This window comes from Cuculus canorus, chromosome 7 (assembly GCF_017976375.1).
Source record: "Cuculus canorus isolate bCucCan1 chromosome 7, bCucCan1.pri, whole genome shotgun sequence".
Taxonomy (NCBI): domain Eukaryota; kingdom Metazoa; phylum Chordata; class Aves; order Cuculiformes; family Cuculidae; genus Cuculus; species Cuculus canorus.
This window is the reverse complement of record NC_071407.1, coordinates 17,428,871-17,455,857: the sequence shown is the minus strand read 5'-3', so window position 1 is coordinate 17,455,857 and position 26,987 is coordinate 17,428,871. Positions and strand designations below refer to the sequence as shown.

Genomic DNA, 26,987 nt, shown 5'->3' with positions numbered 1-26,987 from the left:
TAGATGCAGGTGCATCTGTTGCTGATCGTGAGGCCAGTCTGGAGCTAATTAAGTTGGATATATCGCGCACATTTCCATCCCTGTATATTTTCCAGAAGGTAAGTTTTCTATAACTTAGTTATGACAACTTTAAACTTTAATAGTTAAACAAGTAAAGAAATCTAGCTGGATAAATATGGAATAGTTTTTTGAACTTTTTCTAAGTTTTTCAAAAGTGAGGTTTTCAGGTTTTTTAGGTTTTCTTATTCATATAACAGCGAATCTCTCTCTTTTGTTTTAATGAGAATAAGGTAGGGACACTCAACAATGGGACTACAAGACTTTTTCTCCTGGAAAAATTGCATGTGGTTCCTATTAATGTTTTTGAAATTACATGAAAAAATGACAGTTCTCACTGCTTCTATAAAAATTGTAATGCATTTTAGCACACTTTTTCAGGCTTTGGTTTTTGTACAAATAATATATGTGTACGCATGTATGTAAAATAGCATGCACTATTATAATATAGTAATTTGTGTAACCAAGAATTTAAACATCCACCATCTCTGAAAAGGAAAAAACAATCCTGAGTGTGTCAGATACCCTCATTTTCCATTGTATACTGATTTCCACTGAATTATTTCATAGGACTCTTGGTCTGTTAGTTTTACTGTAACATTTCAAAAGCATACATGGTAAAACTTCGAGTAAGAACTGCTGTTATACTAGTTTTGAACAAAGCAGTAACTCACTGGCTCACTTGCATCATAAAATATTGTCTTGATACTTTGCTATGAAGTGATTTTAAAAAAAAACAATTTTTTTTTTTTAATTCCCTCCTCTCCTCTCTCCCATTCTGTTAGGGTGGTCCTTATCACGATCTCCTGCATAGTGTTCTAGGGGCATATACATGTTACAGACCAGATGTAGGATATGTAAGTATTTGCCATAAAATGTTTATAATACAATAAGTAAGCTTAAGATGTCAGATGTATTAAATAGGTTATCTAAACTTTATGCTACTAGCACTGAAAAAATAATTAAACTTCGGCATTTATTAATTTCACAGCAGTTACAATGATGCTAATTCTTTAAGAAAATTATAGCTGAAAATGTACTGAATGTCAGGGATGAGTATACTATCTGGCTTGCATGGATAATTTTAAATAGATGTGTTCATAAGGCATTATAATTTTGACAGACCCACAGGATCCGCAGGAAAAAAACAGCATTAGCAGACTTCCAATGAGTACTTAGCTTGTTCTGCCCTAGTTTTGCTCCCACTGCTACCATTTGCGTAGTGATACTCTGCTTCACTACCACACATCCTAAAATCCAGAAACTCCTTACTGGTGTCTTGTTGTCAAAAATTAATTGCTCCATCTGAGCTCAGTGAAGAATAAAGAAACCCTCAAAACACAAACCCCATAAAGAAACTGCCAAAAACTTGCAAACAAATGCTAAATCAAACATCTCTAAATGGTGTCAGCTTACAGAAGCAGCTAAATTACAAACAGAAGCTTTTTCTATATTTGTTCCTTGTGGCAGCCAGGAACACTTTTCACAAGCCTTAATCAGTTCTGGGCTAAAAAGAACTTTAAGAGTTTTAAGTTTGCTACATGCAACAAAGCCTTGTTTACCCTTGTTTAGGGTGTCTTTTCCTCTCATAGGTACTCTAGGTCAGTACCTAGTTGTTTTTTCTAGTTCAAATGCTTTTATCCCTGAATTCTGTCATCTGTGACTTCATTTTTGGAGACCTTTCCATACTCCTTAAGTGAGAAGACAAACTGCAGGTTTTGAGACTGCTTGTTCCCATGGTGGAGTTTTAAAATGCAAATAAAACTTTTCATGGATAGGTCTTCTCTTTTTCATTAGGAACATAGCTAGCCTGGATATTGCTTAAATCAAAGATTTTTAAATTTTTTTTTTTCATTTCAGTAAAACTAATGTAATCTTATTTCCACACCCATCTCTCCCACAAAAATGCAAAGCTACAGGACTGGTATATCAATACTTTTCTTCCCTAGTTGCTTAAAATATTGAGTGCATTTTTTTTTTTTTAATGAGGAACAGCCAGCATAAATGCCTAGGAACAGCAGAATAATTATCATTACAGTTGCAATTGGTAGAATTATTTTTTATAATGTATTGAGTATCAGAATTTTTTATAATATTCAGAACATAAGTTAAGAAAAATGCTCTTAACTCCTTTTGCAAGCTAAAGTGTTCTTGAGAGAGTAATATAAACCTGTGTTATAGCTAACCACTTAAAAGCAATTTTGTGTATGTAAACAAATACTATTTGGCAGGTGAACAGCTATTGACTGTTCTGAAACAGAATTTTGTCTCAATTCCAACATATTTGTCTGGGTCTAAACTGTCCCATATGTGAGGTTTTTCTCCATGTCTGATTTTCCCATAGCTTAACAATGAATTTAAGGCGAAATTTTGTCTCTTATGAGCTCTGCATGGTTTTAATTTTTTTGCATTCCAAGTCCCAAGGACTTGGGATCATGAGACCTCCCAGAACTTCCACCAAGCACCTAAAAGAGCATCGGAAGGAAGACTTATTTCTTACTGAAATCAAATTGACTGCATGCATGAAAATTATTTATCTTTATTATTTCTGTTCATCTGGAAATATTATGCAACAGTATTTGATATGTTGCAAACTGTAAATATTTGCATTTTCAAAGACATAAGATGTACTGAACCTACTCACCTATTTTTGCCTGATGCTTTTCCCACTTGAAGGTACAAGGGATGTCCTTCATTGCTGCTGTGCTCATTCTCAATCTGGAAGAGGCAGATGCTTTCATTGCCTTTGCTAACCTTCTAAACAAGCCATGCCAGCTGGCCTTTTTCCGTGTGGATCACAGCATGGTATGCACAGAGTTTTCTGGTTTTGAACCCTAACATTATTTTGAATTAAAGCATAGTTGATTTATTGATGACTTCCTTTGGTCCTATTGAGTAACGGAGAACTTTAACTTGTGATTACAAAACTGAGAATACCAGATACTAACCCATAGAACACATCATACTGTGTTGATTTTTCGTCTAGAAACACTTAATCAATTCTGCTTATCCTAAGAAGTCACTGGTGTGGTTTCTATTATTTTACAACAAAACATTCTTCTGATGACTGCTTATGAGGTGCTTTACTATCTCTACAGATGCTGAAATACTTTGCAGCCTTTGAAGTATTCTTTGAAGAAAATCTTCCCAAATTGTTTCTTCATTTCAAATCATACAGTCTTACTCCAGACATATATTTGATAGACTGGTGAGTTCAGAGAATGTGGCAAACCTAGCATTGCAACTGTTGGAACACTTTCCATTTTGCTATAGGTTTTTCAGCAATAGAAATGCAGCATAAAACATTTCCCCTCCTCCCCCGCTTCAACAGGTGTTTGTGTTCCTCAGCTTCCTAGTCTTCTGAAATCATAGTGAACAGTTTTGTGCAATCACAGCTCCTCTAGCAGGATTCAAATTTTAGGAACTGGGATTAGGAGTGACATCTATTCAGACAGAAAAAGACTCGTGTGTGTCGCTTTTAATTGTTGCTGCAGGTTGTCAGCTATGTGTAACATAAGGAGGGGAGAGGGAGGCTACTGTACTGTAGTTGTCTTATGACTGTAAGTGACTTAATGAAATAACCAGCTCCTGAAGAAAGTATGAATATATACTTCAAAGCAGAAAGGGGATGAAATTTAGAACCTGGTTTGGGAAGGGATAAACTTGGAAATACAGTGAACATTTTGAAGTAAAGTATGTTCTAAAGCAGAGACTACTGAATTACCTTACGTGCCTGTAATGGAAAGCAGTAATACAAGCATCCTTGAAGTCTGTGTAGTGCTGCCAAATACTGAATGTCTATTTATATGTATGTGTGTGGCTAAGGATGTGCTTCATATAGGATTATTATATGGGTTAAAAGTTTCTAACAGAATAAATTGAATTGGAGTAGAATTAAATAATATAAAAATGTCACATCATCTGAGTACTTGGGAATGAAGAACTTCAGCTATGAGCTTTGCAGTTTATCAGTAAGCATTAAGTCTCAGCAGGAGCAGGTCATACACTAGCAGCATGACATCACGAACATGCTGCAGTCCTGAGAGTTTAGGCAAATCAAGAGAGGTATAAGTGTTGCAGAGATAGGGCTGCTATAGAGAGTACTAGAATATTCTGCTTCTGTTTACCTCTGAGAAATGAAGATTGTTATTCCTGCACATGTTCAAAGGTGGTCTGGAGATAGGGAGAGCTCCTTTTAAGTGAGAGTAGAAGAGGTTGTGGTAGTCTGGAGTACGGAGTGTTCTGAGGTTCTTGAAACACTTCCCAGTAGGAATAACGGAGAAACAGAGAAGACTCTGCTTTGTATCAAAGGAACCACTACAAATTTATGGGAGTGGTTTTATAATACAGTACAGACAGCAGACTGAATTCTCTGCCTATGTGTAATGAACACTTCTTAAAAATAAACTTTGCAGTAAGAAATGCAGGTAGACTCTTCCCAGTAAGACTAGAATGGTGACTGTCTCTAGATTTTGACAACTTTTAACCTGAGCAGAAATTCAAAATGTATCATGGAAATGTAGTTATTGAATTCTCATTAGTACATTAGTGGGACGTTGAGTTGTAGCCTTCTGTTGAGATGATATTTGGCTAGATGTACAAATGATGGAGAGACCTGTTACACAGTATGGCTTAAAGAATGGGAAGGGTTAAGCTCATATTTGTATATTATGCCTTGTTTGAGTGTAAAGATGTTTGAAACTTGCCAAAGCCTCCTAAAGGGGGTGGCTTTCAGATGGAGGATTTCCTGTAGCATGAGAAGAAATGGGTTTCAGAGTAGGAGTTCTGACTTCAAAAATTAGTGACTTGTAGATCTTTGAAATATGAAAAAAAGAAGATAGGAAATTTTGTCATCTGCTCACTCTCGGCTAACATAACTGAGATTTAAAGGAGGTTGTATTTTCATCTTTCTGAAATAGGTTAAGGTTATAACTGTGCCTTTTTTCTCAATTGTAGGATTTTTACGCTCTACAGCAAGTCATTACCACTTGATCTGGCTTGTCGTGTCTGGGACGTTTTCTGTAGAGATGGAGAAGAATTTTTGTTTAGGACGGGGTTAGGAATCCTTCGGTTATATGAAGATATTCTCCTACAGATGGACTTCATTCATATAGCACAGTTTCTAACAAAACTTCCAGAAGACATTACATCAGAAAAGCTTTTTAGTTGTATTGCAGCTATTCAGATGCAGAATAGTAACAAAAAATGGGGACAGGTGAGTTTCTTTGGTATAGAACTCTCTCTCTCAACAGACCTGTCAGCACATGAGTATATAGGGCACTTCTCTTAATGACTACTTCATACTCTCTATAAATAGTAATATATATATATTTTCACACACACACACTTTCTATAAATACTAGTTTATACGTCTTTGACTTCTGAGCAATGCGCACTTTCTTTCTATTGTCTCATTCTAGAAATTAATCTTTATGCCAATATTGTAGTGGTTAATATTCTTCTTTTTTACAAGACTGGCTTTTTTTAATATTCATGAAATAATTTGCTTTTCCAGGTGTTTGCCTCTCTGATGAAGGACAACAAAGAAGGGGACAAGAACCACAGCCCAGCACTGAAAAGCTAATCATTGTATGTTGAGGTCAATTGAAAATATGGAAAACCACTTGACAAAGGAGTTTTCACATCACTCTGTAAGGAATAGCACTGTAGAAAATGTGAAAAATGAGGTGGAAAACAGACACAGCTCTCGGAGTAATGAACTGATGAAATCTTCGCCCTTTTGCCAGTATTAGCTTTTGTCACGGGAAGATTTGTTTTCACACAGAATACCAAAACCTATGAAACTGAGAAGCTGGGGGGGGTCATATTTAATATTTTAGAAGAATCAGCTCAATGCAATAAACACTTGTAATAACTGCTGTTGGTACTTTAAAAAAAAAAATAATTTTGAGGCATAACTTTTTTTACAGATACCACAAAGGCACTTTTGGGGAGGGATGAGGGAAATGGCAAATCTTAAGGCCCCAAAACTGCTATCCAAACCAAATGCTTGGTACAAATGTTACCTCCAAAATTAACCATTTGAAAGTACTGAGGACCAAATAAGATTGTTTGGTATGTTTATGTGCAAGATGGTTAAAATTTGGGAAAGAGTATTGTCTTCTTTACTTGTGTTTTTAAGTTGCAGCTTCGTTCTTCAGTCTGGGCAAATGTAACTCAGGAACTGTGGAAGTATCGTGCCCAAACCTGTTAAAGCAAAAATCATCTGAATTTTCAACAGTAGTAAGATCAGGGCTGCTATTTTCAGAGTGCACAGCTTTCAAAGAGAGTGGTGTTAAGCATTTGTGTTGGTGTATTGGTGGTGCAGTTATAAAAACAGAGTAGGTATTCTGTGAAAGGGTTTTGCCACCAGAAGTTTTATTTTGTTGAGCCATTTCCAACTAAGAAGTACTTGTATGTAATGGTGAACACTAGAAACTGACAAAGCTATCTGCAGCCACTTTTAACACTTTGGAATAATGCAGACACAGAATTGTTTTTGAAACTATCTTTTATTAGCGTGCAATACTGAAATCCAAAAAGCATCTAGTTTTAGTGATACTTAATTCTTTAACATCTTTTAACTGTGAGACATAAGGTCTTATTGTATGTGTCATGGCAGATATTTTCAAACATTTCCTACTTTGGAAGATGCTGTACAACAACTTGTTGTAGGGGATGGACATTTAAAATGGATAGCACTGCAAGTGGGGAGCACTTGCACTCTCTTGGTCCATTTTTGCTAATATTTAATGTAAATAAATTCCTTACATGTAGGTTTTTGTAACTGGTCCCTCTGTGGAATTCAAGTCAAAATAACCATTATGTATTTTTAAGTGCAGGAGGCTTCCAGTTGTCTGGTGTTTAAAAGCGGAGTCTACATAATTGGGGTAAAGATTTAGTGTGGTGTAACTTACGTTGCTATCTGGTTTAAAAACTACATATATACTACTCATAACATTACAATTTGAAATTTAAATGTCAGATTTTTCTTAACTTATGTATTCACTACTTTAATTGGATCCAATTTGTCTTATATTTTTATGTTATCTTGTACAGTTTTCTTACTTTTCAACTATAAATCTGTATATAACTGTAAATAGGAGGATCAAGCCTTCCTTTAAGACCACTAGCAACAATTCCTGTGTAAATAAAACTTAGAGCAGATGCCGGCTGTGGTTCCTCTCCATTACTCCATCACCTGCTGCAACCTCCGGCCAGAGCGTGCGTCGGGATCATAGAATCACCAGGTTGGAAAAGACCTCTTGGATCGAGTTCAACCATTCCTATCTGCCACTAAACTACGTCCCTAAGCACCTCATCTACCCGTCTTTTAAACTCCTCCAGAGATGGAGACTCCACCTCCTCCCTGGGCAGCCTCTGCCAGTGCCCAATGACACTTTCTGAGAACATTTTTTCCTGATGTCCAGCCTGAACCTCCCCTGGCAGAGCTTGAGTCCATTCCCTCTTGTCCTGTCCCCTGTCACTTGGGAGAAGAGCCCTCCTCCCTGCAGCCTCCTTTCAGGTAGTTGTAGAGAGCGATGAAGTCTCCCCTCAGCCTCCTCTTCTCCAGGCGGAACAACCCCAGTTCCCTCAGCCGCTCCTCGTAAGTCTTGTTCTCCGGCCCCTTCCCCAGATTGTGTTGTGCTGACAGAAACGGCTCTGCTGCGGCCTGGGTGCCCGGGCTCTGGGGAGCGAGGCGGAGGGCGGTGTAGGATGGTTTGGGGATGGCTCTGCTCTTTTTGAGGCTCGGGGGCAAGGCGGGAGTGCGAGCTGTGCGGGAATGTAGCTCAGTCAAAGGGGTTAAGGCCCTTTTGGCAGGAGACTGAGAACCGATGGATAAGGAGCGGCCGATACCCCTCACGCCTGCAGCAGAACCCCCTCCACGCGAGATGGGGCGGGGCGGGCACTCCTTAAAGAACTCGCTGATTGGCGGGGCGGGGCCGCTCCCGGCGTCCCTCCCACCGCCTGCCGCCAGGGGGCGCTGCGGCGCAGCTTCCGCCGAGGCTCAGCACGCGAGAGGCCGCCGCCATGAAGCCGGTAGGGCTGGGGGGAGGCCCCGGGCTGGGGGGGTACCTGGGCTGGGGGAGACGCTGGACCTCGGGGGAGGAGGTGACACAGGAAGCAGTCGCTGCTACGGAAAGTGGAATGTGTTTAATTTAAGCTGAAGGGAAGTTAAGCGTCATCTGAGTAATGGTGTTCTTTGGAAGTCAGACAATGTCCCCCTCACCGCGTGTTTTCTTTAAAATGGTGTTTTTCCGGGCGCTGTTCGTTCTTTGGAGATGAGGCCGCCCTGTGTGCAGTGTGAGCTGCTGAACAGAGGTGGCTTCTGTGACCCCCTCTGTCTGCAGTGTTTCCATATCTCAACGGCGAGGTCAGCCAGCTCCAAATTAGCAAGAGATTTGCCTGCTGTGAAGTTCCTAATAACAGTAAATTTGGACCTTGTAAAGTAACAGGACTGGGGGCAGTGTGTATAAACTGGAGAGGGGCAGAGTTAGACTGGACATAAGGAAGAGTTTGTTCACCATGATGGTGGTGAGGCACTGGCACAGGTTGCCCGGAGAAGCTGTGGCTGCCCCATCCCTGCAGGTGTTCAAGGCCAGGTTGAATGGGTCTTTGAGCAGCCTGGTCTGGTGAAAGGTGTCCCTGCCCATGGCAGGGGGCTGGAACTGGATGGGCTTTAAGGTCCCTTCCAACCCAAACCATTCTATGATTCTAATAGAATAGGCAGAAGATGTCTGGAAGAATTTCCCTCTGTGTGTCTGTGGCAGTGCATCCTGTCCCAGCTCCTGTCTGGCTGCACACGGTGGGTGGTGATCGCTCTCTCGTGTTGCCCAGTCCTGATAAAGGATGCTCGCTTTCTAAAGCACCAAAACGAGCCTCAGAGAGTTTATTTGCTGGGATTTTCGGTATCAGCCGCTGCTTTCTTCCCCATGGCCCTGTCCCGTGCTCAGATCTCTTGTGTGTCTGGCTCCAGGACAGGCGTAAGGGATCATTCTTGCTCTTCAGCGCTTCCCCAGTGATCAGAGCTAAAAAGGAAGGATAAAGGTGAACTGTCAAAAATTGAACATTTGAGGAGCTGCACACTGGCTCAGCCCCTTCCCAAGGTGATATCCCCACCAGGGCTGTGATGTGGTGGCCTATTTTCCCTCTGCAGCCCTTGCCTTCCCATGCCCATGGCAGGGGAGTTGGAACTGGATGGTCTTTAAGTCCTTCCAACACAAACCTTTGTATGATTCTGTGCCCCTCAACAGGTCAGTGTGCTGCATCCATTTCCACCCTGAACACTCCTGGGAGTGTTTTGCTGTGGGGTACCTGTATTGATCTGCAACTCTGGGCTTTCCCTGAGACCTTGTTATCCTGACCGCTCTGGTTCCTTGAGCTTTGTCACCCGTAACATGGCTTATGCATTGTGCTGAATGAGTCTTGAAGCTGGTGGCCTGGTCTCTTCCTTGCAGCTGCTGGTCATGGAGAGTTTGGGGCAGGAGAGAGCCGAAGCTCAGCATGGGAAGTGTGCTGTAGAAGGACATTTGCCTGAAGCAGTGGCCATGTACCAGACTCTTCTAACTTTATCGTGTTCTGGGGGAGAGCTGCATTGTGAAGAGAGGAGACAGAGTGCTTGGAGGCACGCAGGGCAAAGAACTGTGGCCTAATAATGTTTACACTACTTTAAATGTTCACACATCAAAAAAGGATAGACATGAAGTTTAATAAAAAATGTAAAACATTTTTTGCAGGTCTCACTTCTCAAAAATTTAACACAGTTGGGTAAATTTGGAGCTAACTGATGATACAGTTTGGATGAAACAGGTTCTTCAGGCCTGATAGAAATGTGACCTTAATGAGATCTGAAACAGTGAACTGAACTTCTCAAAGGCTATGAACATGTCAGTTACTTGTAGTTTTCTGTTTGTTTCCTAGAGAAAAAACAAAAAACGAGTTCCAAGCTTCCGCAAGTTACTGAGAACTAGTAAAATAAAACTTGACAACAAATTAAAGAATAGACAGTACAAGCAGCAGAGTGCTGCTAAGAAGTATCGAAAAGAACAAAAGAAGCTAAGGGAAGCTGTCAGAGATGCTATCTCTAGAAAACCTTTTCCATTGGAAGAATGCAAGAAAAAACAAGTTGGTAAGTGTTTGCTCAGAGTTATTTGTGTAAAGGAAAAGGTGTGAGGGTTACTAAATATCCTGCTGAAATTACATGTCAAGAAAACATTTCATTTTCTGTGTCCAAATAAATACTGTTCTTGTTTGAAGGGAAGAAGGGGACAGTTATGAAAAATATAAAATGCAGCCATTCTGGCAACGAGATCTGACAGTTGGAGATGTTAGAAATGTGCTTGCTCTAATCATTATTGGATGTCACAATAAAGGGGCGGAATTCTGGGGTAACACAAAACATATAGATGAAGGTTGTTGAGCTCAGGGTTAAAGAAGGGTCTAAAATGGTCTCACAAGGGTGGACAGGATTAGGTTTTCAAGTTGGAATATATCTACAGAATCTTTGATCTATAAACATCATCTTCTAAAACAGCTGAAAAACGGGAAGATGAGGAAGAAGATGCTCTTCCACTGGACATGATGGATGAAGATGACTTAAAATTAATGGAGGATTTGGCTCAAAAAGCATCCTTTTTAACCAGAGATCTTTCGTCTGAGTGAGTGTTGTTGTGATATCTAATGTTCATATTAATGCAGTTTTGTGTAGTTAAGATGCAATTGATGTGTAATGTAATACTCATATCAGGAGGTCACTTATAGTCTGGTGTTTCTTTGCAGTTCCAGTTTATTGTTTACGTTGTCTGTCAGTACATTCAGTATAAATGTATTGATGTATATCAGTGATTTACCTGCCCAGGTTGACCTTCAGGATACTGCTTCTACACAGTGTTCCTTCCTGTGAGGTCACTGACTGAGTAGCATTCCTCAGACTGAAAGAAATGCTTTAACCTGTGTACAGAGTCTTTTTTTCTTTACAGACTATTGAGGATGTTCCCCAGGCTTTGAGCCACTATTATGTCATACTGCTTTGCAAATTGCTGGAAAAAAAAGGTTTTGGAAGCCATATCTGTAAATCCAGACAATACCAAAATATTCGTACAAAAAAATGGTTACAAGTTTTCTGGAGCAAAGTGTTAGGTGACATCCACAATGAAGTACATAGAAGGATTGTTGCTCTTTTACTTGTTTTACGGTTACTAGCTTTTAGCTCCTTTCATTGTGTTCCCTTAAACTGAAGAATTTGTCTTTCTAATCTGCTTTACTTTGATCAACCACTTACTAGTTACATATTCATATTAGCACAGAGATCTTATAGTGACCTTCCAGTACCACAAAGGAGGCCTATAGGAAAGCTGGAGAGGAGCTATTCATAAAGGCTTGTGGGGATAGGACCAGGGGGAGCAGGTCTAAACTGGAGAGGGGCAGATTTAGACTAGGAATTAGGAAGAATTTCTCCACAATGGCAGTGGTGAGACACTGGAACAGGTTGCCCAGGGAGGTTGTGGATGTCCCATCCCTGGAGGCGTTCCTGAACAGGTTGGATGGGGCCTTGGGCAGCCTGATTTAGTGGGATGTCCCTGCTCATGACAGGGGAGTTGGAACTAGATGATCTTTAAGGTCCCTTCCAACCCTAACTATTCTGTGATTCCATGTATAACTCCTGTGCCTATTGAGTAGGGTTTGAGTACACAGGGAACGTTTGATCTGCACAGGGACAGCGAGGCTGAGACTGATGCACTGTCCTTACAATGCGTGTGTAGGGTGACTGTGTAATTTGTCCAGAGAATCTGGGTAGACTCTGCAGTATAGATCTGCTTCTCATACAAGTGATTTTTACTTTCTGCAGCCTAGCAATCTCTGAGCCCAGAGCTTTCAGAGTCCTTCCGATGTCCATAGTTGAAACTGCCTCTTACAAGAACAAGAGCAGTGTTCCTCTTATAAGATAATGTGACTTAAACAATGTGATTCTTTATCCCTGACTCTCAGTCTTTTAATAAGATAACCAGGTAGCGCACTTCATGGTATGCCTGTACAATAAGTGATTACAGCACTTAATTAATTTTAGCATTTTGCATGCATGTGTGTGTTTATATTCGTATGTCAGAATCTCAAAACTCATGAAGTTGGCTGACCTGCCAGATTAACTAAATCTCATTTTGTCTTTGCTCATTTCACATTTAGTTGCTTATAAAAAGGTGATGGGAAGCATTGTTTTTCCTGAATTCAAAGATCTTGTAAAGACCCCCATTAATATTGTTTGACTGAGTAGTGACTGGTGCTGTTGATGGTGAACACATTCAAACATTCCACTTAATAAGATTAGGTATTACTTATTTTTCTGAGTGTGTACACTTGATCAGGCTAGTATACTGTCGTATGTGGTTCATGTCTAATAAGGTGGCTAATACATTTAGTTTGCTTTGTATTTTTCAGTGAACCTGTTCATGTTAAAAAACGAAAACGTGAAAGTGTGATTGACAAATACGAGAAGGTGCCAAGACATATGCAGACTGAGCCAGAAAAAGAACTCATCCATCTACTCCCCATCAAAGACAAGGGTGGCATTATTCCCCAAACTATGGAAAAGCCAGGTAAGACAGATTCTGGAAGCAGTATAGTAGCCAAGTTGTATATATTTTATACTTTTAGAACTTCACAGTGTGTATTACACGCTTGACATTAGACATTCTATATTTACAGTTCTCAATGGTGCACAGGATGAAGAAGAGGATACAGAAGAAATGGAGGAAGCAGAGGGTAATAAACTGTCATGTTTGCTTTTTGGGCTTGGCGTTTTTTTTTTTCCAAATTGCTAATATATCTGAAGAGTACTTTGCTATTCTTTAAGGAAGTTTGTAACTTTAATATTTTGCTTAGAATGTTATTGAACATTTTTATTACCATATTGCCCTCAAAGCACAACACTGATTTGGAGCTTGCTTTCTTACCTGTTAGGATCCCAGGGCCTGAGGAACAGCTGGCTTCAGAATCTCTTTAAAATTTTGATTTTGATTTTGATTTTCAGCTGGGACTGGTGTTTGCATGAAGTTCATTGTATCGGTTGTGTAGTGAGAAGGGAAATCTTGGTCTTACTTAAAGAATATATGCTGTGGTTCTAGTTCAGTTACTCTGAGATCATTTTGAAATGCAGTTCAGGGTGCAGACTTCTGTAGGCTTTTGGGTGTCTGTTTTTGTCCTTGAAATTTTTTTACTTGGAACATCATAATACCAGTAAGTTCAGATTTTGTTTTGCGGTTTGCCATCTAGTTAAGAATCTTATTCATGTAATGCAGTTTTAACAGTTTAACTCTCTCGCTTCTGGTAATTATTCTCTACATGTAATCTAAAGTAGAGGATGGACACACTTGTAGCAAAATAATAGTCAGAAAACACAAAACAATTGTATTTTAAAAAGAATAAGTGAACAGTGAATAATTTGCTGCAAATTGCAGAGCACTGCAGGTTCTTGGCACAATTGGGTTCATATGTTGACTTTATGTGTTCCACTGTACTTGGGGAATACCATTTGCAGATTCAAAAGCATTTGGTTCATGTTTTTTTGCAAGCATAAGATTTTGGAGTGGAGCAATGTATTATTCCCTGGATTAATATGAGCTCTAGCAAGATCATTCTTACAGCTTCTTTTACTGTGGAGCTGCGTGTATTACTCTGGTTTGGTGTTATCTGAAATACAGTATCTAGAACTGCAGTTTACGATAGGGTATTTGTTAAGCACTTCCATAGTGACCCTGCTTTCTAACACTCACACTTTGTGCTAGACTTCAGTCAAGAACACCTGCCTCTTCTCTCACCTGAGGAAATGGCTGCTCAAAGGAGACAAAAGCTGCAGGAAAGGAAGATGCACATAGCTGCCTTGGCATCGGCCATTCTTTCTGAACCAGACAACAATGTAGGTAGCATTTGCTTAACATGCATTTATGTGTGCCCGTATTGTGCATTAATTCAATAAAGGTCTGAAGTGACCAAACAACAGCGAAAGCAGAAAATTACAACAGGGGGAAAGGTTAGCGTTGTGTCACTTCTCAGGGGTGGCGAGCAGTGAAACTGCTGCCATCAGTTGCTGCAAAGGATTTGAATCAGGTGAAGATACAGGTCGCTGGATTTGCTTTGTTCAGGTGTAATTTGTCCCTCTGAATACATGTGGTTTTAGGAAAAATACTGTCTGTGGTATTTCTGGTCCAAACTTCCTTGTTCCTTAAGTATGGCTTTTATTTTAAGTTCTGATTTTAGGGTTGTGTCTGATAGATCTCAGTGTCTCAATCCCAGAATATGCTATAATTCTATGTAAGTTTGTAATAGCAGAGCATTTTGAACATTCCTGGAATAAAAATTTTGGTTGCTTAACCAAGCACTGCATAAAGAGCATTTCTTGGCTCTTTATGCAGTGCTGAGTAGAGTCATAGTAACTGCTGAGTTATTTTTTTTATCGTTCTACTGTTTAAAAATGAGACACGTTTGTGGCAAACTTTTGCTGAAATTGATTATACATCAGTTTGTGGGTGATCTTGAACTGATTTTGTCTGCCTCTTTTCTCAATCAGATTAAAAAGTTGAAGGAGCTGCGTGCCATGCTGATGGAACAGGATCCTAATGTGGCGGTGATTGTTCGGAAGCTAGTCATGGTGTCTTTGATGGAGATATTCAAAGATATTGCACCCTCTTACAAAATTCGGCCTCTGACTGAAGCAGAAAAGGCTACCAAGGTGAAATACAAAATTTCTTTTTAGAGTCTCGTGAGTAGTTCAAGGCTTTGTAAGTTATGATTTGTTTAATAGGAATTTATTATTTTGAGCAAAGGGTGACAAATACACAAGTACTTGTGGAAATTCTGAATCTGTGATACTTTGAGAGGCAAAGGTCTTTGTTTTGAACCTTTAGTTCTTACATACTTCCTTCAATAAGTAGGTGACATGCTGCTGGTAAAGGAGGAAAGAATATATGAAAGCAGCATAGCAAACCTGTGTGACTTTCATCGTAAACCTTAGAACGAGATGGTGTTTTGTGTCATGCTGAAGGGAACTGGAAGGAAAGCAAATTACGCAACATTGTCACCCGACTGGCACAGATTTCTGTGTAATGTGTTTAATAATTTGCTGAAAAAATGCACAATAAATTGTTTTCTGGAGCTTGTTTTTTAACCAGTTCCTTAGAAGGTCAATATGAGTAGCACAGTTTAGAGTCATGGCTTTAAAGTAACATCTAGTTACAGATTTCATTTCAGTGCCTATAAATTAGATAGGCCTTGTTGGAAAAGACCCTCTGAACACAGAGGGTAGAACATGTAGAGAAATATGTCAAAACATTTTATCTTTAAAAACATCTCTAATTATTTCTAGGAGTGACTGTCTGGAAGGAAAAACTACTTCAGTATCTCATCATTTGTTTTAAAACTTCAGATTTTTTTTGCCACTGGCTAATTTCAGGATTTAACTCTCCAAATAAAATTTGATGTGTATTGTATTTGCAGGTTAAAAAAGAAACTCAGAAACTGAGAGAGTTTGAAGAAGGCCTTGTGAGCCAGTATAAATTTTACTTGGAAAATCTGGAACAAACAATTAAAGGTGCAGTCAACACTTTCTGTTTCTTTGTAGGAAATGCAAAATTGTTTGCAGCATCACAGTTAAGCTCCTCTGACTGAATGCTTCCTGCTGTCTTTCGTGCAAGTACTGTTTCATATAAGCATGTAGGAGAATGCCTACAGTAACAAAAACTGTAAATATTTAGAAGCTTCCCTTCTGAACATTAATCACTAAAAATAGTATTTTTTGCAGATTGGAAACAAAGGAAGTTGAAGAAAAGCAACGTCATCTCATTAAAAGCATATAAAGGTCTAGCAGAGATTGCAGTGAAGTGTCTGTGTGAGCTGCTTGTGGCCCTACCCCACTTCAACTTCCACAACAACATTATTGTTCTCATTGTTCCGCTCATGAATGATGCATCGAAAATGGTAAGTGATTTGCTGATTAGGGAAAGAGTTCTTCTTTTGCATGAAAAATAATCTATATCTGAGTTTTATTCTACAATATCCGGATCTTTTGGCCATATCTTTTTGCTATTTTACAGGCTGTGTAAAACAGCAAAATTAGTAAATACCATCAGTATTACCAGTTAGCTGCAGGCTGTAGACGAAGCTTTATGAAAGAATTTGTTTTAATTCATTTTTCAGATTTCTCAGTTGTGCTGTGAGGCAGTTAAGAAGCTCTTTAAACAAGACAAGTTGGGCTATGCTTCGCTTGGTGTAGTTAAGGTCATTTCTGGCCTTGTGAGGGGCAGGAATTACGATGTCAGACCTGAGGTAAGAGTCTTCCTGTTGTACTACGGGAGGGGAGTAAGCAGAAGAAACTTTGACCAGCAGAGTCCACTAGCCTGAATGGAATTCAGGTTTTCTTACACTCTTAGTTCATGTGTTGTGGATCACCTTTCATTGTACTTATTTTATTTTACAATAGGTGTTAAAAGTATTTCTTTACTTAAGAATTAAGGAAGTAGAATTACAAAAAGATTCTGAAGACATTGCACCAAAGAAGAAGTTCATGACTTACAAAGAGAAAAGAAAAAATCTTTCAAGAATGCAAAGAAAGGTATGACATATGCATTCTCGTGCTCTGCTTCAGTGACTTTATATAGCAGTTTGTGCTAGCAGTGATTTCACTTTTCTTGTTGCCACTGTTAACTCTCAGCATCAGTGATTACTGTTTGCGTTGTACTTTAATATTTATGAGGCTCAAAGGGGATTTAAATATCTTCCTCTTTTTTTTCCCTTTCTGGTTTATGACCATCTTTGATTGTTTCTTTCTGGTAGGAAGAAATATATCCATGTTGGTTACTGTGTAGCATCACAGAGTGACTTAAGCAACTCACCAGTCATGGAAGATTTGTTCCCTTGGGTATCTTTAAAACCTAGGTATCTAGGCTGGTTGGAAACCTTTAGTTTTCTCTCTTAAAATCAACTGTATATTTTCAGTGGAAGAAAGCAGAAGAGAAACTGGAACGAGAACTCTTGGAAGCAGAAGCGTCAGAAAGTAAAGAAAAAAAACTGAAACTGGTAAGTAATTTAGAAATTATTTTCCTGTCTTTGCAAAGTAGCAACTCCTAACCCTTTTGTAACCAAATGTCTCCCTTCCATCTCAACCTGTCAGCATTCCACGCTTCTAGATAATGTTGGCAGCTTGCAAACATTTTGTGCTGGAGGTCTAGGTTTTATTAAACCAGCCCTCTCAGTTTACCCAGGAAAGCCAACTTAGCTATTCCTATTTCCTTCTCTTCTTTGCACAAAAAGTATTTGAATCCATTGACAGATGTCCTCTAGATGTCTTGTTCTTGTTACGCATGACACTATGTACGGCTGTTACCAGCCTCTTATAGTGGCCTTTAGGCGAAGGAGGAGCGTGGCTAGCATGAACTGAGGAGAAGAGGGGCTGCTTTGCTAGAAGGTGAGGGGACAGTATAGAGATCAGGATTTGAGCTTTTCAGCGTAAGAAGATAAGAAGATGGTTTGGAAGTCCTGAGTTCAGGCTCAGACAGAGAGCAGCATTTTCAGTTGAGTTTAAGTGAGGTAGAGACGTTTATCTTCCATGCTTAAGTATTTTATTTTGTGTTTTTTTTTCCTTCAGCACACAGAAACCTTGAATATTGTATTTGTAACTTACTTTAGAATCTTGAAGAAAGCTCAGAAGTCTCCACTTTTGCCAGCTGTGCTAGAAGGTCTTGCAAAGTAAGAACTGAGTCCACCTTCTTTTGTGTGTGCTAAAAGAAACGTTAAACACTAAAGGGATTTTTTATATAGAAATAGATTTATAAACAGTGAGAGAAGACTGACCCTGAAAAATGTGTTGAAATGCTTTTATTTCTCTGCTGAAGTTTTACCCTACTTCTAAAAACATTTCAAGGTAACGTGAAATTTCCTATGATAGAATTGATGTGATGCAAACCAAGGAGGGTGTGGTGTGATTCCATTATTTTGTCTGATTACTTCCCAGAGAACACAGGCATGTCTCTAGTGCTATAGAGAATCTGTGATTAGCAACTATGGGGCTGAATTATCATCTATGTGAAGATAATAGATATTCAGCATTTGATTTAACTGCTTTTAAGGTGTGGGTTTTGACAATTCAAAATACATTGAACTGGGTTTGCAAATAATGCCTGCAGCCTAAAAAGAAAAATCTCTTTGATTCAAGGTTTGCTCATCTTATAAATGTGGAATTTTTTGATGACCTGGTGATTGTCCTTCATTCTCTTATTGCATCTGGGGTAAGTGGAGCTTATCCTTTAATTATTAAAGTTTTCTTAAAAATTATGTTCTTTTGTATTCTTAACCAGTTTTGTATTCGTAGAGTTTAAGTTATCGTGAGAGTCTTCATTGCGTTCTCAGTGCTTTTCATATACTGTCTGGTCAAGGTAAGAGATCTTTTAAAACAAACCTTTTTTTAATATTGTCTGATAAATTAAGGGAATCAATGTATTTATTTGGGATTGTGTTAATAGGGGATGTTCTTAACATTGATCCAATGAAGTTCTACACACATCTTTACAAGACACTGTTCAGCCTACATGCAGGTAACTCCAGATTCTTATTTTCAGAGTTTACCTAGGTAATGTTTATTCTGCTCATTTGGTATCATAGTCTTAATATAGTCTTAATAAACTATGGTTGTTTTAAGATATCTTAGATCATAGAATCATTAGGTTGGAAAAGACCTTAGAGATCATCAGCTCCAACCGTACCTGTCCACTACTAAATCATGTCCCCAAGCACGTCATCTAACACCATGGATGGTGTTAAACACCTCCATGGATGGTGCCTGAACCACCTCCCTGGGCAGCCCTGCCAGTGCTTGATAACTCTTTCTATGAAGAAATTCTTCCTAATGTCCAATCAAAACTTCCCCTGATGCAGCTTGAGGCCATTCCCTTTTGTCCTATCACCTATCCCTTGGGAGAAGAGACTAGCATCCACCTGTCTGCAACCTCCTTTTAGGTGGTTGTAGAGAGCAATAAGGTCTCCCTTGAGCCTCCTCTTGTCTAGGCTAAACAACCCCACAAAACTGGAGTGCTGCTATGGAAGGCTACAGACTCTTCAGGGAGGGGAGGGCGAGGAAGGAGAGGCGTTAGGGTAGCCCTGTATGCTAGAGAGAGTTTGGCAGCCTCGAACTCATTGATAGTGATGATAGGGTTGAATGTCTATGGGTGAAAATCAGAGGTTCATCCGATAAGGCAGAGATTGTGGTGGGAGTCTGCCATAGACCACCCAGCCAGGGTGAGGAGGTTGACGAGTCATTCCATAAGATGTGAAAAGATTACTGTCTCTTTTAATGTACTATTTTTCCTCAAATTGCATATTGCACTACTGCAATACAAATACTAGCAGTATTATTGAAGTTTACATTGTAACAAGTTCTGATCATGTAATTTCATTAGGGAGTGCCAAGTATGTGATCTTGGATAAGCATTTATCCTGTCCTCAGTTTTTTTGATTTATAATTGTTTCTTTCAGTGGCAATTTAAAAATTCTCTATTTTTTCTGTAATTCTTTCTCTCATATAGAAAAATAATTTTTCTAATGTAATTAAAAAATAATTTCTATTTAAATTCTATTTTCTAAAGTCTCCTGGTTTGTATTTTTTTTATAATTATCATATTATTATCTTCTAATCTAAATTTTCTAATAATTCTGAGAAGCTGAATAGTTTATGAAAAAAAGATACTTAAAATGTTTGAACTTAACATAGTTTTGATTAACTTCATAAATTTGTATTTACTAAGAAGGAAGGGTTGAGAAAAAACATTCTACAGTTCTGGATAGTTAAAAGACTAAATCAGCACTGTTTAACAGTTTATAAAAGATAATACAATGAATGCACTTAGGATAAAAACGCTAACTGCTTCTAATGGTTAGATGTTTTTGATGGAAAAAGGAACACAGAAACAATACCTTTTTTCTGTTCAATTCTAGAGTATTTTTACCAAAAGAGGATGGATTCTTATGTCTTCTGTATTGCTTTAGTGCTGTGCTTGAACCTCTTAGCTTTCATGCTACTTGTCAGGTTCCACTGTACAGTCAATAGCAGAATATGTATGTATGTAGCTGTATGTATGTTTCTCAGAATGATTGTTTACTCTTTGTATGAAATTCTGCTTTCGAGGTGGTACCAATGATGATATAGGGATTGTGCTCCAGTGCCTGGATGTCATGTTTGCCAAGCGGAGAAAGCAAGTTTCCCAGCAACGAGCTCTTGCTTTCGTAAAGCGACTTTCCACACTTGCTCTCCATGTACTTCCAAATTCCAGTGTTGGGATCTTGGCAACAAACAGGGTATTAATGCAGGTAAGTTTTACTTGTTGGGAATTTTTAGCTTGCTGGTTAAAGCCTATTGAATTTTTTGACAAATTGATTTTATGCAAAATATCTTGAAGGATCTTAGGCAAGAATGATGAAAACAGTATCCTGAAATGCTGCTGAGACTGAATAACACAGGATGAATCCTGAACTTAACCATGTTATGGTTGGACATGTAATATAAGCAGCTCAGTAATTTTTTTTTTGTGCTGTAGACATTCTCAAAGATGGATCTCTTACTAGACAACGAATCTCAAGGCAGTGGAGTTTATCTCCCAGAACTAGATGAACCAGAGCATTGCAATGCTCAGAACACAGCTCTGTGGGAACTGCATTTACTGCAGGTGAGTACCTGGGTGGTTGAAAAGTAAAAGTTAGCAGTAAATAACTGCTAGTTATATGCTTTACAGAAATAGAGAACAGGCTTATCAGTCAAATCTCGCCCATATGAATCTATTCTATACAAAGAGGAACAACAGCACAGTGGTATAGGGAAGGAATGAGCTCAAAAGGGCATGTTGCACATCCTCTATGTCAGTACTGCTGTGGATCTTACTGCAGGTTGCCTAATAAGACTCCTTTGTAAGCTTTTTCAATCTGTTAAGTTCCGTTGTAGTCCAGCCCTTCTCTGGGGAGCAGCTGACACCTTGATCTGTCATTCCAGCAAGGGTTTAGAATTTGGGACGTAGGGAGGGCTTCCTCTGCCCTTTCTCCTGCCTTCTGCGAGTAGTAGTTAATTGCGGAGAGTTATGCTTCCAGCATGACATACTAGTGAATAAATGTATGACTTGGTGTTCTCATTGACTTAACCTCAGAAACTGACTGATTTTGAGGTGCTTAGTTTCTCTAAAGTGGGAATCTTCCATCTTACTGAAATGGAAATAAATGCAAGGATCGATAGATAAATACATTACCACTTATTCCTCAGTCAACTGCCTTCTTCGTTTCTTTCAGAGACACTATCATCCAACAGTGCAGAAATTTGCAGCTCACCTTATTGTTGGAGCTCCAACTGAAGGCTCAGGAGCTCTTTCACTTGATTTGAGCCAAAGGTGAGTTCTCAAAGAGTTCTGTTTTTTAAAAATAGTGCCCAGAAAAATAGCCATTGCTTATACTTTATCCCTAAAAATAATTACCCATAAAATTAAAAGATTCTGGTTTTAAAACTCTCTTTCTTTGTTCCTCTGCCAGTACAGAATGTTGGCTGCCTTTTTTTCTGTTTTTTTTTTTTTTTTTTTTTTCCTTTTGAGGCATGTTGCCAGGTTGTGACAAGGGTAAAAATCTCCAAAGTGCAGTGTGCTTTCTTCCCATGGGAGCAAAATATCTGCATCAGCAGCCCTGATCTGAATTTGTATCAAGATCACTGAACCGTAGTTGTTCAGTGCAAACCCAAGCTGCAGTTTAAGGTCCACAGTATTTTAAAATGTAAGAATCCTAGAATAGTTTGGGTTGGAAGGGACTTTAAAGATCATCTAGTTCCAACCCCGCTGCCATGGTTGCGGGGGGGGGTCATCTCTGTTCAGACTAAGGATCTAGTTCAGCATCCTGTCTTCAGCAGTGACTGGAAGCAAGCACCTTGGGAAGAGTTAAACAGGGCAAACATGTAAAAGTCATACTCGGAGCAGTGTTCCAGCCTCCAAATGGTTTTAGTGTAGTGGATTTCCTGAACCTGATACCATGCTTTGCTTACAACCTGGAATTCTTTGTTCTTGGAATTCTTTTCAAAACTGTCCAGTGTCCCTTGAACCAAAGGACACATTTTGCAAATACAGTGTTGTTTGGTAAGGGGTTCATGAGACTGTAGCATATTACGTTAAGACCTGTCTTCTTTTGGTCTGACCCTGGTACCAGCATATATCATTTAACAGTCACTGGTTCTTGCCCTGGGAGGTGAACTGCTCTAATAAACTCTTCCTGTGCCTCACATGACTTGGTAGACCTTTATCATATTGTCCCTCTCTCTACCATCTCTTCTGATGCTGAGATCACTTTTCTCTCTAGTTTTGGGGTTTTTTTCCACTAAGTTTCGTTTGCCATTTTACTGACGAGCTCATACAGTCACATACCTACCTGCAGTTCTTCATGGGCAGCTCATTCTTACTACTGCAGATAACTTGGTATTTTCCAGCACATATTTGTTGAAAAGCACGGGTCCTGGCACAGACCTCATGGAAATCCATAGTTTCTTCCTGCTCTTGGTTCTTCCTTGCTCGACTGTGTTCAGTTCTGGGCCCCTCACCACAAGAAGGATGTTGAGGCTCTGGAGCGTGTCCAGAGAAGAGAGCAACGAAGCTGGTGAGGGGGCTGGAGAACAAGTCTTATGAGGAACAGCTGAGAGAGCTGGGGGTGTTTAGCCTGGAGAAGAGGAGGCTGAGGGGAGACCTTATTGCTCTCTACAACTATCTGAAAGGAGGTTGTGGAGAGGAGGGAACTGGCCTCTTCTCCCAAGTGACAGGGGACAGGACAAGGGGGAATGGCCTCAAGCTCCGCCAGGGGAGGTTCAGGCTGGACATCAGGAAAAAATTTTTCATGGGAAGGGTCATTGGGCACTGGAACAGGCTGCCCAGGGAGGTGGTTGAGTCACCTTCCCTGGAGGTTTTTAAGGGACAGGTGGATAAGGCGCTGAGGGGCATGGTTTAGGGAGTGTTAGGAATGGTTGGACTCGATGATCCAGTGGGTCCTTTCCAACCTAGTGATTCTATGATTCTTGCAAAAACGGATAGCAGTCTTCTGTCTTCTGTTTCCTGTCTTTTAATCAGTTCTTTTCCCATGTGATGGTCTACCCTGTTCTCCCATGGCTGCTTAGTTTTCGTATAACACTTTGGTAAGGAACTGTTGGAAATTCAGGCAGGTTGTATCAGCTAAGTAACCTTTATCCACATACTTTTTTTATTTTTTCAAATATGTACAGGGCAAGCAGTGACTACTTAGAGCACTGGCAAGTCAACAGAACAGCCTTCTTGTCTCCCATTTCTTCTTCGATCCCCCAACTGAATATTTAGAGACATGATACTTGCTTTTACTTGCATTGTTCCCCAGCTGTTTGTTTCCAGTCTTTTCCAGGTGATGCTCTGAGGAGTTCTCTTAAAACATGATGGAGAGTGTGAGTGGCATGTGTGGGAAGCTGCTCTAGGTTTGTTGACACATTATTTAGAAATGCATCTAATGCAATTTCCTTTCACTGTGGTTTTTGCTGTAGGCCGGCTACAGAACTTTTTGAGGCATACAGTATTAGAGGAATGACCTTTAATCCTCCTGTTGCATCAGTAACACCCAGAAGAAAGGTACTATCTCATCTCTCTGTGTCCTTTTTCTAACCACGATATATCAATATACCGTGTCTGCTGGCTCCCTGTGCAGTGTCCAGGCATTAACACACTTAGTTTGGCTAATGTCCTAAATCTGCCTTCTTTCAGCTACAAACCATTACCCCTTGTTCTGTCACCACATTCCTTGATAAAGTGCCACTCCCCAGCTTTCCTGTAGGCCCCCCTTAAGCACTGGAAGGCTGCTATAAGGTCTCCCCGGAGCCTTCTCTTCTTCAGGCTGAAGGAAGAAACTGTGTGAATAGTTCCACCTCCTGTAGCATCAGTTAATGGAGCAAGATGAATGTGGTAGCTATTATTTTACTCCTGTTCTATGCTTTGCAGCGGTTCTGTGCAGATTTCTTGTCCCTTTTCTGTAATGAGGAATTAATGTTTGTTCAAAAAGCCAACTCTCTGTCCCCAAGGGGAGTGGCTGGCAGGACAGCTGCATTTCCAGAGCCTTTGATTCAGTGTGCAAAAGGATGCTGATCCCCATTAGTGTCAGTATATAGCTTTGAAGTGTAAATTTGAAGGGAACAAAGAGCTAATGTATAAAGAGGAGAAATGGGTGAATGCTTTTTAGATCTCATCACTGGATGGGTTCCAGATGCCACCCTCCATTAAATGTCCAGTGAGTGGTGTGTCTTTAAAAAGTGATAATTTTCTTTCTTCCGGATGAAAATGTTTTAACCTGTTAACCTTGTGTCTCCAATTTGTAACCCAGTGATGTCAGTTAAAGCCTTGAGAGCAGCTTTAACTGCTATTAAAGTTTTTTTTTTCTATTTTAGAGAAGCAACTTCTGAAAACGTATTTGTACTTACTTGTTCTGTCCTTTTACAATGACTTCTTGACGTGTCTGTCCTGCTAAGGTGTTACATTGGCAGCTCTGATAGAACAAGGCTGAGAATAGCAGATTGGAGAGAGACTTTTAGGGCTTGAATAAAGAAGCGCATGAGCTCTTTAAAGTAGCAGAAGCGAAGGAAGGTAACAGAGAGAACAAACTGTCCATAGGTGGTTATAATGGACATAATTGGGTTAATTACCTTGGGATCTTGCCTGATCTCTCGGTGTTTCACTCATTGTAGCAGATTTTGGCAGTATCTAAGTTTTACCCTATCTTTCCTGCATTTTTTTTCCTCTGTGTGCCATGCTGCCATTGTCTGTCAGCACTTCCCCTAAAGAGAGGATCTCATTTATCCCTGAGTGCATAAGGTACTCAACTATGTGAGTGTTAAGACTTTAACATAGAGGTTTAAATCACTGATGAGGTTTAAATGCCTGACCTTCCTCATCTAGCACTAGGAAAGAGTGGAGGGCTCCAGGTCTGGCTGCAGCCAGAGGGATATCGAGGTAGGGTCAGGGCATTCCTTTCTGACTCACAGCCTCTACTGTTACCATTGTTGCTTTCAGTGGCCTTTTGCTCAGAGATTCTGGATTTATTTTTACAAGGTGTATGGAACAGGACGCAGTATGCAACCTCCTTCAGAGGTGGAACCTGTGGCTGTGTGTAGTAGGTGTTCTTCTGAAGTCCAGTTTACAACAAAACAAAAAAATCCTCATGAACAACATGAGCTCAGGGTGGACTGCCTGACACATGGCTTTGTTGCTAGCCAGGTGAAACTTAGTGGCAGTGTATGTGAGCTGCCAGTTCCATAGGTCTGGGCTAGACCAGGGCATGGGAGGGAAATAGGGCTGCTAATTTAAGCCATGCATGGAAAGCACACACTGGCCTTGTTTAGTAATGCAACTAATGTTTTATAATTTTCAGGATACGCTCTCAGGAATGGATTCATTTATAGATGAAGAGCTAAACAAACAGCTTCAACAACACATCAGTGAGACTGTTACTCACAAGCCCTTGGATTTTGCTAAACACTTGAAGGAATCATCCTTGTTGTGAATGTATCTATCGGTTGTGTTCAGTTTGCTTCTTAATTATGGAGAAAGATTGGCTGAAAGAAATTTCCACTCATCATCAGAGGACTTCAAGTAGGCTTTTGTTTGAATATAGAAACACACAAAAACATAGCAGCTTTTCAGTTAGAACACCTCTGCGCTTAACCACGAAGCCCCTGTTCTCAGGGCTTGGGAACCACAACAAAGGGTTACATCGGTAATTTAAAAAAAGACAAAACCGGGTCATTTAAAAATTATTTGTGACCATGCATTATATAATTTTTTTTAATATATTTTCTGACTTTTTATAACAGAATATATATGTCTGTGTGTAAGAAATCACTGGGTCGTGCTGGTTAAATAAATATTTTGGAAATTTTAATATAGTAATGACCTGGGGGTTTGGAATATGTATTCCATTTTTTTCTGGTTTTCTTCTTATGTCTCCTAACCATTTACCTCAACGATTTTGCATTTTTGGGGGTGGGGGTCCCTCCAGTGAATCTTGGTATTGGCAAATTGAGGTTGCTGAATTACAGTTCTGAACTATCATCATGATTGAATGCTCTACTACAAAATCTTCAATAAACCATCATGGTCAAGAATACTGGAAACATTCAAGGTAAGAAATTACTTTTTAATTTTAATTTTAATTCTCAAACATTAGTTCCTGCGCAGTTGTTCTACAATCCGTTTTCAGCTGCATGTTGGCCTTGCAAACAGTAAGTGAAATATATGAAGTAAATTAAAAGTGGGGATTGGCTTTAGGTGAACTCCATTCTGCAGGGGAGTGTGGTGACCTGTCCCTGGCTGGCAGCTGGGGTGTTTTGTAGTGTTTAGTCTGTGATGTGATAGTGGTAGGTGGTGTAAATTTTGAAAAGCTTTTGTGCAAGTTGCTTAACCTCCTTCTAATAAACAAAATATTTATTTTTCTCTAGACGATTTAGTCCTTTATCCAGATTTATGGTTCTTAGATAGTTTTATAAGAAATTTATTTTCATTTTAATACATGCTTTTAGTATTAATTGTAGTGTTCACCAAGTTTCAAGTAGTTAATATAAATTCACAAACATTTTTGCAATAGACATCTATATTAATGGATTAGAAAACACATATTTTACTATGTACATTGCAAAACTCCTACATAATACTGATGGCAAAACTGTGTTCCCCTCCGTTTAGATTGCCATTCCTGTCGTTTTTGAGTATTTGTTTTCAGTTGTTAAGTGGTTGCAAATGTGTACGTGATTTAAGTTCTGAAAAATTCCAAGCAGACCATTTGCCAGTACTTTGTCAGTTCAGGAAGGCAAAAGCAAAGAGTTGACATCTTAAATCATTTATTTTTTTTTTACAACATATACAAATACA

The 26,987-nt window shown here is 39.4% G+C and overlaps 2 protein-coding genes across 4 annotated transcripts in view; both read left to right on the top strand.

Annotated features, from left to right (window-relative positions):
* Positions 1–7,243, top strand: part of TBC1D12 (TBC1 domain family member 12) — a 46,037-nt gene extending 38,794 nt beyond the window's left edge. For 2 of the 3 annotated variants that reach the window (XM_054071730.1, XM_054071729.1), the window contains 6 exons: positions 4–98; positions 843–914; positions 2,734–2,862; positions 3,156–3,265; positions 5,014–5,272; positions 5,573–7,243. In XM_054071730.1, the coding sequence (XP_053927705.1) occupies positions 4–98; positions 843–914; positions 2,734–2,862; positions 3,156–3,265; positions 5,014–5,272; positions 5,573–5,641 (734 nt within the window). In that variant the 3' untranslated portion in view covers positions 5,642–7,243. The remainder of the gene's footprint in view (positions 1–3; positions 99–842; positions 915–2,733; positions 2,863–3,155; positions 3,266–5,013; positions 5,273–5,572) is intronic. The other variant, XM_054071731.1, reaches the window with a different exon arrangement.
* Positions 7,244–8,018: 775 nt separating this feature from the next.
* NOC3L (NOC3 like DNA replication regulator) lies at positions 8,019–25,963 on the top strand. The gene is made up of 21 exons (XM_054071404.1): positions 8,019–8,097; positions 9,979–10,186; positions 10,592–10,715; positions 12,493–12,650; positions 12,760–12,816; positions 13,839–13,969; positions 14,621–14,782; positions 15,547–15,640; positions 15,851–16,026; positions 16,246–16,374; positions 16,529–16,660; positions 17,044–17,124; positions 17,693–17,793; positions 18,260–18,332; positions 18,416–18,479; positions 18,567–18,638; positions 20,225–20,406; positions 20,634–20,762; positions 21,373–21,470; positions 23,618–23,702; positions 25,492–25,963. The coding sequence occupies exons 1-21, from the start codon at positions 8,089–8,091 to the stop codon at positions 25,621–25,623; spliced, it is 2,397 nt and encodes a 798-aa protein (XP_053927379.1). The 5' UTR covers positions 8,019–8,088; the 3' UTR covers positions 25,624–25,963.
* The last annotated feature ends 1,024 nt before the right edge of the window (positions 25,964–26,987 follow it).